Genomic DNA, 12617 nt, shown 5'->3' on the forward strand with positions numbered 1-12617 from the left:
GATTCGATTATAAGGGGCCTCTTCTTTTTTTGTATGTTTGTCTTGTGTTATCTTATATTTCTGTCATACTTGCAGGTGAAATTCAGGTGCAATATGTCGAAAATGACTCGGGTTTCCAGCTGCGTACAAAACTGCCAATAAATTTGCAACAAGATTTCAAGAATGAATCTGACATGCGAATGGACAATCATTGTATTAACGCTAATTCAAAGTTGTGTTCTTGTGATGTTATACCGTTAGACCATTCATCAAATAATAGTATGAAGCGAGCGTCAGAGGCAAATACTAAAAGGTAAGTTTGCAGAACTTTGACAACAAGAACGAATACAAGTGTCGTTGTCTCTATATAAATGATATAAAAAAGGAAGATTGTAGATAACACAACTGTGGTCACCATGTGTCCGGGTTGAAGTGGATTAAGTCAAGTAAGTCGATGACACAACTATGAAACATAGTCCAAATGAAGCGAATTCAATCAATTGTAGGTCACCGTACGACTTTCAACAATGAGTATAACCCAAACATCATAGTCGGCTATAAAAGGGCCCGAAAGACAAATGTAAAACAATTACACCAAGAAAACTAACGGCTTGATTACCGGTATATACAGAATAATGAAATGAAAACATATATTAAAAACAACAACAAGCGACAAACTCTTAATTACAGGCTCCTGATAGGGGACAGGCATATGCAAAATGCGGCAGGATTAAAACTAGTCTTAAGGTACTGGAATAATGTTGTAACATAATCACAAAAATCGATTGAGAAGGGTGGTACTCATTAAGTGGATACAAGATAGTAATACATTTCAGAAAAAAACACTGAGTGGACGTGGCATTGTACTTATACATCCCAAAAACAAAAAGACACTGTATTATTCGTAGCTAAAGAAATATATCAATTTTCTTTTATGTTTGGAATGGTTGTGTTGTATACATGTCCGACTATCGTGAATCTTTCGTTATTACTTCATTTTCATGGTTCTTTGCTTTGGTTAATAACGGTAAGTTTTCGTGATTAGCTAAATGTTTATCTTACTTTGATATCGTTTTTATGGTTTCCTGATTAATAATGTTCTGTTTTAGGGATTAGCTTTGTTTATCTTATTTTTGTGTCATTATCATTGTTCTTGGTTTATAATGTTAGTTTTTCAGAACAGTCAATTTAAGTGTAGAAATATGGCAACCTAGATTTCCCCATTCGTTAATAGATATAAAAATAAGGAAATGTGGTATGATTGCCTAAGAGACAGTATTAATCAATCAGCGTCCAAAAAGTGCATTTAATTAAGTATAATAATTAAGTCATCGTACTGCCTTTAACAATAAGCAAAACCCACACCTGTAGTCGGCTATAAAATTACTTGATTCTAAAAACCAAATCTGAAACGGGAAGTTTGTTTTGATATGCGTGATGTATAATTACACTGACAAGTACGGTCGGAAGAGGAACGTTTACTCAGATGCCCCTACGCGTGGCATGCAAGTCAAATAACTTTAAAAAATATTTCAGAAATCAGTGGATGGCTTATTGCATGGCAACGTTTCAATTCTATTCTAAACACCATTTACCCTCATATTTTTAAACTTAGTTCTTACCAATCTGTTTGCCACTGGTCGTTAGGGAAACAGCCGATCAACACCAAATTGGCTTGCCATGCCTTGAAAGTTGATCGTACCCGATGGAGCGTACACCATAATCGTGTATCATGAGTACATTTACCTGCTCCGCCTACCATTGAAGGGTTGTAAACCCGGCATTAGGTTTACTATAGTACGCCCCTTTATATCAGGTTTACTATAGTACGTCCCTTTATATCAGGTTAACTATAGTACGTCCCTTTATATCAGGTTTACTATAGTACGCCCCTTTATATCAGGTTTACTATAGTACGTCCCTTTATATCAGGTTTATAGTACGTCCCTTTATATCAGGTTTACTATAGTACGCCCCTTTATATCAGGTTTACTATAGTACGTCCCTTTATATCAGGTTAACTATAGTACGTCCCTTTATATCAGGTTTACTATAGTACGCCCCTTTATATCAGGTTTACTATAGTACGTCCCTTAATATCAGGTTTACTATAGTACGCCCCTTTATATCAGGTTTACTATAGTACGTCCCTTTATATCATATCAGGTTTACTATAGTACGTCCCTTTATATCAGGTTTACTTTAGTACGTCCCTTTATATCAGGTGTACTATAGTACGTCCCTTTATATCAGGTTTACTATAGTACGTCCCTTTATATCAGGTTTACTATAGTACGTCCCTTTATATCAGGTTTACTATAGTACGTCCCTTTATATCAGGTTTACTATAGTACGCCCCTTTATATCAGGTTTACTATAGTACGTCCCTTTATATCATATCAGGTTTACTATAGTACGTCCCTTTATATCAGGTTTACTATAGTACGCCCCTTTATATCAGGTTTACTATAGTACGCCCCTTTATATCAGGTTTACTATAGTACGCCCCTTTATATCAGGTTTACTATAGTACGCCCCTTTATATCAGGTTTACTATAGTACGTCCCTTTATATCAGGTGTACTATAGTACGCCCCTTAATATCAGGTTTACTATAGTACGTCCCTTTATATCAGGTTTACTATAGTACGTCCCTTTATATCAGGTTTACTATAGTACGTCCCTTTATATCAGGTTTACTTTAGTACGTCCCTTTATATCAGGTGTACTATAGTACGTCCCTTTATATCAGGTTTACTATAGTACGTCCCTTTATATCAGGTTTACTATAGTACGTCCCTTTATATCAGGTTTACTATAGTACGTCCCTTTATATCAGGTTTACTATAGTACGTCCCTTTATATCAGGTTTACTATAGTACGTCCCTTTATATCAGGTTTATAGTACGTCCCTTTATATCAGGTTTACTATAGTACGTCCCTTTATATCAGGTTTACTATAGTACGTCCCTTTATATCAGGTTTATAGTACGTCCCTTTATATCAGGTTTACTATAATAGTACGTCCCTTTATCATATACTTGTATAAAATATTACTAAAATTTTACAGTTCAATAACATTTGAAATTATCAAAAGGCTATAAAAGGATTACTAGGTTTATTGACCAAAATTCCTAAGAATTTCCATTGCGGGCTGATAAAGGTACCTTTATTGACTGCATCCGGAATGTTATCACATGCCTTTCCGTTAATTTCCGTGACGTTTATCACACGCAACTTCGTGCATTTCCGGAAATTTGTTTGAAAACGACGACAGAAAGTGGAAAACGGCAAGTGATAAGACTTTTCATTAAATGGTTGAAAGTGCAAAGACAAAAAAAATTAAATTTAATAGTTCTTGTCTGTATTTCTTAGATGCTGAAGTATATGATTAAAAGATAATTACATGTCATTGTTCATATCAGACCCTTTATCGGCCCTCGTTCATGATATTAGCCCTCGAGCCTGCGGCTCTTGGGCTGATATCATAACCTTGGGCCGATAAAGGGTCTGATATGAAAAATGCCATGTAATAATCTATACTTATATCAGGTTTACTATAGTACGTCCCTTTATATCAGGTTTACTATAGTACGTCCCTTTATATCAGGTTTACTATAGTACGTCCCTTTATATAAGGTTTATAGTACGTCCCTTTATATCAGGTTTACTATAGTACGTCCCTTTATATCAGGTTTATAGTACGTCCCTTTATATCAGGTTTACTATAGTACGTCCCTAAATATCAGGTTTACTATAGTACGTCCCTTTATATCAGGTTTACTATAGTACGTCCCTTTATATCAGGTTTACTATAGTACGTCCCTTTATATCAGGTTTATAGTACGTCCCTTTATATCAGGTTTACTATAGTACGTCCCTTTATATCAGGTTTACTATAGTACGTCCCTTTATATCAGGTTTACTATAGTACGTCCCTTTATATAAGGTTTATAGTACGTCCCTTTATATCAGGTTTACTATAGTACGTCCCTTTATATCAGGTTTATAGTACGTCCCTTTATATCAGGTTTACTATAGTACGTCCCTAAATATCAGGTTTACTATAGTACGTCCCTTTATATCAGGTTTACTATAGTACGTCCCTTTATATCAGGTTTACTATAGTACGTCCCTTTATATCAGGTTTATAGTACGTCCCTTTATATCAGGTTTACTATAGTACGTCCCTTTATATCAGGTTTACTATAGTACGTCCCTTTATATCAGGTTTACTATAGTACGTCCCTTTATATCAGGTCAAAGTGTTTGGATAAAGCATTTGACTAGGATTTGAGGTCGCACAATCTTGAAACACAGTATCTTTTTATCGTCCGTCAGTCCGTCCGTTTGCTCGTCCGTCCGTCTGTCCTACTGTTTGATCGTCCGTCCATCTATCCCGCTTTAGGTTAAAGTTTTTGATAAAGGTAGTTTTTGATGAAGTTGAAGTCTAATCAACTTGAAACTTAGTACGCATTTTACAAGTCTATGATATGATCTTTCAAATTACGATGCCACATTAGATTTTTTCACTGAACATAGAACATGATAGTGCGAGTAAAGGCATCCGTGTACTATTGACACATTTCGTTATATATTATAAATCGTATTTCCATTAAACTTATAATCAATATAACGGGAACAATGTTATATCAGTGTGTAAGTAAATTTGAAATCAAAGTACCAGGTGTCACTCGAAATGCTTAATTGATTAAAAATTTACCAAACAAGACACAAAATAGTTTATTAATTCGCACGTTAGGTACATTGTGTACACATATAAAAAACTATAGACGTATATGTATATGAAACATAGAGGTGCATGCATATAAAATATTAAGGTACATGCATAATAAACATAAACAGGTCAGGACCACTACCTTATATGGAAAGGAATAAATTAGCATACTTATGTTCTCGCACATGTAATTGTTTATTTACATGTGACGCAATTTATTTTTACCTAGATTTTTTACCAATCCACTAAATGAGTCACAATGCATGATGGACTACTACGTGTTTACAATCAACCAAGAACACGTGTTATTTACTGAAATACAACACATTTTTCGTGCAATGCGGGATTCACAATTTCGCTTAGTTTTTCGTTTTGTGTATCCTCATTTATAGTTCGTGATATAAATTATTACTTCCATGCTCAGATTAACGAAGAGTTGTTTCTATGCAAAGAAAAAAGAGTTTGATTACCCGATATATAGCCTTTTAATATGTTGATGATGGCACAGAGATTTCATGTATTTGTCCACAGACAGCAACGAAACAACAGCGAAAAAACACAATTACCCATGAGACAAACTTACTAGTGTAAAGTAAGCCGTCGATAACAGGCGGTGCTGATATTCATGAGTACAGCAATGTTCGTATAGATAATTTAAGGCAAATGTGGGATCCTTGAATTTTTGTGTTCGTAAAAAAGGCGAAGAAATATTTACATACATGGCAGTGTTAACAAAATCTATAATTTTTTTTTTTAACATTTCAATATATGGGACTTCCAAACTGTTCCCTTTGTTTTAAAGGTAGTGAAGTCAGCAACTGTAGTTTCAGTTTGTTCGTTTTTTAACGGGCTCGGACATTTGCCAAACTGAATAAAATCATTACAGCTGATTCCGTATACCTGCAAAGTAAAATTGTGGTTGGCTTGCTTGCTTTGTTTGTATATTTGTTTATACAAGCTTTGAAAATAAGATCTTTGAACAATATATATATATATAGGCATAGTTTAATTTGTATATTTTATAATATACAAGCAAAGCAAGCAAGGTAACAAAAGTTTTGCTCTACATGCATTAGGAAATTAGCTGTAATGATTTTATCCCTATGTATGTGCGACAAGGTGGGAAATTTAATATGTTTTGTGAAAATTGCAGCGTTGGATCTATAATAAAAAAGAAGATATGGTATGACTGCCAATGAAACAGCTGTCCACAAGAGACCAAAATGACACAGAAATTAACATTTATATATCACCGTACGGCCTTCAACAATGAGCAAAGCCTATACCGCATGTCAGCTATAAGAGGCCCCGATATGATAATGTAAAACAATTCAAACGAGAAAACCAACGGCCTTAATTATATAAAAAAAAATGAACGAAAAACAAATCAAACGACAACCACTGAAATACAGGCTCCTATACAATATTTTTTTGGATAGGATATATTCCTTGTCCTTTTATATATTTAATTGGGCTTTTTTTTTCTTTTTTTTTTTTTGGATTGTTTTTGAAGTAATTTTTGGGTCATTAATTACTTTTCAGCATTGAAACTATGACTGCTTTCTTTACTAAATTATTTCTTTGTTGGAAAGATGTCTCATTTAGACCCCCTTTTTTGGACGATCAGTGCATTTGGATGGGGACATGTAGTTGGAACCCCCTCCCCTTTTGTCCAGGGTAAGGACCCCCCCCCCTTTTTTTAAATGTCTGGATCCCCCAAGGATTTTGGAATGACATTATACAGGTTTAAAAGAGCTCAAATGATTTTCTTACTGGACAGTGGTCACTTCATTGGATATTTGACTGTGTCATGTAGTGAAATTAATGCAGGTTCAATTCATAACAATTCACAAAACCGGTTCAACTACTTTTGCAAGGCGAAAAAGAAAGTCGAATCCTGAAGCCAATATACAACATTTTTTTAATCTGAGCATGCAAATTGAAGATTACGCTATATATTTTACATTAAATATATTTGCAGAATAAAAACTTTGGTAATGAGAGTCCCAGACAATATATTAGTTGACTGTTTTCCCACTAATTCCACGTGTTTTAAGTAGTAGTTTACTCGTAGTAGCCCACAATGCATTGTAGTTCATTGACTCGATTGGTCAGTTTTTCAAGGCCATATTGGCCTTGTGTTTTGGAATTTACTATGCAAACATATTCTGACGTCAGAAAATCTAGAGTTCTCGACCTGATAAAGGAACATGTATATATATATAAAAGATACGCACTTGCGTACATAAACATAAGGTCATTCAACTTGGCCCTTTATAGGATTTTTCAGATTTTAGTCGCCGAAACGAATCTTACACTGTAAAGTGAAAGATGTGAAGTGAAAGCCATGTGTTCTTGCTTATTGAAATTTAAAAAAAACTCCTTTTATGAGTATACTAAATTACTCAGCGATGTCGTTGGAATTAAATGTAGTATTAATGTGTTTTTTTCTTTGAATTTTATAGTACAAATGATACAAATGGTTGCAAAACATGTCATACCAGTGATTGGAGTAACCAGTGCCTTAAAAGAACCATGCAACAGTACGCATTGTGGTCAACCAGTTGTTCACAACGTATCCTTATATATGTAATTAAGACTACTTTCCATCAAAACATTACAAACTATCGCACAGAAATCATCCCTAAAAAGGGTTTAATCATGGCGGTCATGCTCATTGGAGATGATACCCAGATTACATTCTCAATGCAAACTTGTAACTCCAAGTGTACATGTAAGAAAGTGGCTTCCTCAAAAAATCATAAATGTGTTAAATATCTAAATTAAACGAAGCGGACATATTAAGCATGTCAAACAACACCTAATCATCGTTGAAGGGCAATAGCTCCTATAAAGAGCCGAGTTGCGATTTACACGGAATCGACTGGCGATTTCGGTTATTTTTCTTGTTTGTAGATTCTATTTTGCTGAATATTTTTTGTGTTTCACAATTTTTCACCTATATCGGCAATGTTGTCTTATTTGTAGTTCTTTTGTTTATTGATCATTTTTATTATGAAGATTTTTCATTAATAGTTTTAAGTGTATTAGTCAAAAACTCAAGCACAATTTAAATCGTCTTTAAGGGCACTAACTTAAACAACATGCTCTAAGATTGATTGCGGCTAAGTTTTGTTGCAATTGATCAAGTAGTTTCAGAGGAGAAATAAGAAGGTTTTTGTCAAAGAAGCGGGCGACTGTGACAGACGCCATGTGATGACAACAGCTCACATTAAAACTGTGGGCCATATGAGGTTAACGCGAAAGACAATCCTCAAAATATAGAATAAGATATAATGTATAAACGAACAAATGCGACATCTCAGCAAATTCACCAGAATCGTCGATCTTGCGGTAACCGCAATCGAGATCCCAAAACAGACCCATACAATGCAACGACGACAACCAAATAATGGATATTCTAATGCTATACTACTGCAACCTGTGGTTTATAGTAAACTTAACATTCACAATATTCTGTAATGCTAACAGAAAATCATATTTAAACATGTATAAAAAAATCCTTAACGCATGACTAGAGTTTATTGTGTTGGAGAACTTGCTTGCTGATTTTAACAATCCTTGTATATTAGATATGAAATTGGGCCGTAAACAGCGAGCGTTTGATTGTACAGAGGCCAAACGTCAGCTATTAGAAAGTAGATGTGCAAATTCAACATCTGCATCATTAGGATTTCGAATCTGTGGAATGCAGGTAAAACAATAGTTGTCTATTATTTATCATTTTTCCACTGAAGGTCATATGCAATAGCAGCAACCAATCAAGATGACATCTTAATTAAATAAGTTTAACATATAAGTATCGAAATCCAAGATTTAATTCAAAAAGAGGGGAGCTTTAAAACTGACAAAAACAAACGTTATCAACCTATGGAACATGTGAAAAACAACCGTCATATTCCCTAATTAGTACGGGCATATTTTGAAGAATATTGTGTTACAGCTGGCTTAACATCCCACTTGTATAACCAAAGATGTGGATTTAAATAAAAACATTAAAAAGTTCTCAACAAGATATGTGTCGTTCTCGTTTTTTTGCTTGAGAATGTTATAATATGATTCCTTTGATGTATGCATATTAACCTCTTTTGTTTTAACAGCTTTTCCAGAAACACACTGGCGAATACATATCACAGAATAAATACATAGGAAGAGCCTTAGACGACGAGGGTGCACAGTTAAATTTAAAACAATACTTTCACGATGGTATTACGGAGAGAAGGAAGGAAATGCTAAACATAGTGGAAAAACTTCAACATATACATACAGCAATGTCCGAACAGACTGTGTTCAGTTTTATGTCTGTGTCACTCCTCCTTATCTATGATAGTAGTGCAGATGGTAAGATAGATGCTCGACTTATTGATTTTGCCAATGCAGTAATAACTGATGAATCCTCTATAGATGAGCGACACAAGGAATGCAATGCAGACCTTTTGTTTGGTTTATCTAGTATAATTAGTATAATACAAGGTTTCTTATCATAGATCTATTTTACCTGCAGTGAATACTACAAGACAAACGTATGGGTTTCTGACAATGTTTTCTGTAAAGTTTGCTGATGAGGCTTGTTTCAGAATATAAAGGATATACATGTATCAATTTGATTACCCGACACCCTTCCCCCTTTTTGCCCTCCACAAAACTAACAATTAAATTTAAACAAATTCCACTGATAAATGTTTTTAATGTTCACGTGTTTTAAGTTTTCTAAATACATTAATAATACTTATATTGATATATTACGGCAATCCTCCCTTTAATCCATAATTTTATGAGCGAGATTTGTTTTATGATATTCAACTGTATGAGTGTGTATGTGGAAAAAAATGTGCACGAAATTACGTGTCTGATTATGCACTGGTAGTTGGTATATATTAGCTTTATGACCAATGACGTAAGTTTAAAAAAGAATGAAATACTCTGCCACTTTGATATTTTTATATATTTGTATTTACGTTTTATTTTTATCAACTAAATGAAAAACTAGTTATGATAGATTTTGCCATATGGTGTTCCGAATTATTATCAATGAAATACTGTCTCAAGAGTATAGCTATGCTATACAAGAGCTGTCATGATTCAATGGTTAGTTTTAAAATTGTAAAAAATAGGTAAATGTTATGTACTTATCATTTTCATTAAAATTATGTAGTCTTTGTATTATTTTTTTGATTTTACATTTTTGTTATTATACATGTATTTAATTGATATCTAGTTACTTAAAATTTGTATAGGACTTCTCACTTTAATGACATTTGACAATCTATTCAAAGATGGATCTCATTTTTTATTTGTTTTTGTATTTTCTAAATTAATTAGGATAAAAATGTAGTGTAGCAATTATTGATCTTTTGTACCTTAATAGCCAAAACAAAAATATAAATTTATAAGCATAAAATAGAACAAAACTCCTCAATGTATATTTCAACTATAATTGCATATGAATGCAAACTTTTCAAGGGATAACTCTTGTTTTCGACCGAGCATCATGAAAACAATTTGCGATCATAGTCCTGACGGTTTACACACTTTGGAGATGAAATTGCTTTAAAGTAACTGGACCATTCTAAGATTATCATTGTTAAGATAATTGATCCAATAATGATTATTTGGAGATGTATCTAACACATGTAGCTGAAAGAAATTTTATAAATGACACTTCTATAAATCGTAACTGGAAATAAACTCTTCAATATATACCAGAATTAAAATTGTGTTTACCGGACGCGCCTGATCCTTGACCATATAAAGTATAAAAGACCATATAAAGAACAGAGTTGAACAGCATAGAGGACGCAAATTCTGTTAAGTTGATCTTTTCCTGGTGTAGGAAGTCATTAGTAAACTAAAATTTTCTGTGTTTTGTTGTTTAAGATTTCAAGTTACTGTTGACTACTGATTTTAGTCGAGTTATGTCAAATTAGACTTGCAAATTGATAAAACAAAAAACATTCTTAACCAATATCTTTCGAGGACTAGTTGGAAATAGTTTTAAAGAAAGGGAAACTTTTAATTAATGAGAACATCTTTATTTCTTGTTATTTCTTGTCTTTGACACCATGTGTAACCTTAAATTGTAATAAATATCTACGTTAAAGTTCCCTCAATAAATTTAGGGATACAGTATTTACTTTGTATTTTATAACCAGTTTTATCATGATTATCTTTTTTTTTTTTTTTTTTTTTCTTATTGTTATAAAATTATATATTTGTTAATTTTTATTTTTTTTAATTTTCAGAATATTTATCTTGTATTATTGTGAAAGTTATACATGCAAAGCTGATATTTTAACATTGTTGTACACTGCAGATTAATTGTCAATTTTAAAATTTATGCATTTGTCATATATTATTTAAAATATCACTATTCCTTGAGAGTTGTCTCGCTTTTAACAGAAACGCAAGTAAACATTGATGCGTGTGTTATTAGAATTGCTGTGTTGAACGTCTTCCTTAAGTGTCTGTTAGTGGAATAAACAACATTATTGATCTTTGAAATGAAACGGAATACTATTGAATTTGAAATATCTCTTTTAAGAAAAGTTATCCGGAATCAGTAATGAAGGAAGAATATTTTTATAGTGTTAAGTAAGATTTTTTTTCTCGATCAGTGACGATACTGATTTGTTGTTATTATCAAAACCATTATTGGTCATTATTATAATTTAATATGTGTTTGTAAAAAAAGAATGCAATATAATAATGTTATACGACTTATATTTTTCTTATTCAAATGCCCAAATGTTTGTGATGTTTTTTTATATCTTAATAATGTTAACGAAATATTGTTTTACATACATTTAACGCATTCAGTTCTATATGAAAGTAAACTATGAGAGTTCTGTTATAATACCTTGCGTCCTTCTTTTTTGAAGTTCTGTCATTTTTGTTGATGATTCCTTCGATTTTCCGAAACTCTACACTTTACAGTCACATAATCTTATCTCACAGAAGTTTTCTCATTAATCTAGTGGTCCTTTACAAATTATGAAGACATTTTTTGTTGCACCAATATAAAGCTTCTGTAATAATAAAAAAGGTAAACACAAAAATATTGAGTTAAATTTAAAGACAACATCTTTTTATGTTTCTGCAATATTTATTTTTATTGATTACTTTAAACATATTACATTTGCAATGATAGCATAGGAGATTAGACACAAAATTACATTTATAACCTTTCCAAATGCCATCAGTAATTGTTGATATTACTTATCATACATTATTTTATATATTCTCTAATATTGTTTCATCTGAACATTTGTGGCCTGTAAGTTTAGGTGCACAATTTTTTTTTTTTAAAGTAGGGAGATGCCAAATAAGTAATTAGAAATTATACATTTTATACATAAAAAGATAACCATATGTTTTAGTTATGAAATGCATTGTTATTTTTATAAGATAGTGTTATTTTATTTTTATTAAGTCAAAAAGTGCAATTACATTGTAATGTTCAATATAAAGACCAATTATATTTTTGAAGCTGAAATGCAAAAATAAATGATTCATAATATAGTATTATCTTGTTATATTTTTTCTCATAGATATGAACTTGATATTCTTACACGTATATATGTATGCGCATTAAACAGAAACAGTTTTGTTCCTGATTATGCTGGAAGTTTTTGAGATCAAATAATTTCCCTTTCTCTAGTTTAAATATTGTTTTTTCCGGCGAACAGTTTGTATCGTTGCTCATGGGTAAGCGAACATATACATGTCTAGGTGCATGTACGTGGTGTTTATTGTTAAGCAGGATATCGATCACACCATATTGTAAAAACAAAGCAACATGGGACACATCAGTGACGCTCGATCAAACAAGTTTAAAGAACAAATAACCGGAAGTACGAATTTGAAGAACATCGAGAACCACA

The 12617-nt window shown here is 32.5% G+C and overlaps 1 protein-coding gene across 4 annotated transcripts in view; it reads left to right on the forward strand.

Moving 5' to 3' along the window:
* Positions 1 to 12036, forward strand: part of LOC134706716 (inositol hexakisphosphate kinase 1-like) — a 31857-nt gene extending 19821 nt beyond the window's left edge. For all 4 annotated transcript variants that reach the window (XM_063565902.1, XM_063565905.1, XM_063565903.1 and 1 more), the window contains 4 exons: positions 76 to 292; positions 7182 to 7291; positions 8256 to 8431; positions 8838 to 12036. In XM_063565902.1, the coding sequence (XP_063421972.1) occupies positions 76 to 292; positions 7182 to 7291; positions 8256 to 8431; positions 8838 to 9224 (890 nt within the window). In that variant the 3' untranslated portion in view covers positions 9225 to 12036. The remainder of the gene's footprint in view (positions 1 to 75; positions 293 to 7181; positions 7292 to 8255; positions 8432 to 8837) is intronic.
* The last annotated feature ends 581 nt before the right edge of the window (positions 12037 to 12617 follow it).

The sequence above is a fragment of the Mytilus trossulus genome, chromosome 2 (assembly GCF_036588685.1).
Source record: "Mytilus trossulus isolate FHL-02 chromosome 2, PNRI_Mtr1.1.1.hap1, whole genome shotgun sequence".
In the NCBI taxonomy this organism is placed as follows: Eukaryota; Metazoa; Mollusca; class Bivalvia; order Mytilida; family Mytilidae; genus Mytilus; species Mytilus trossulus.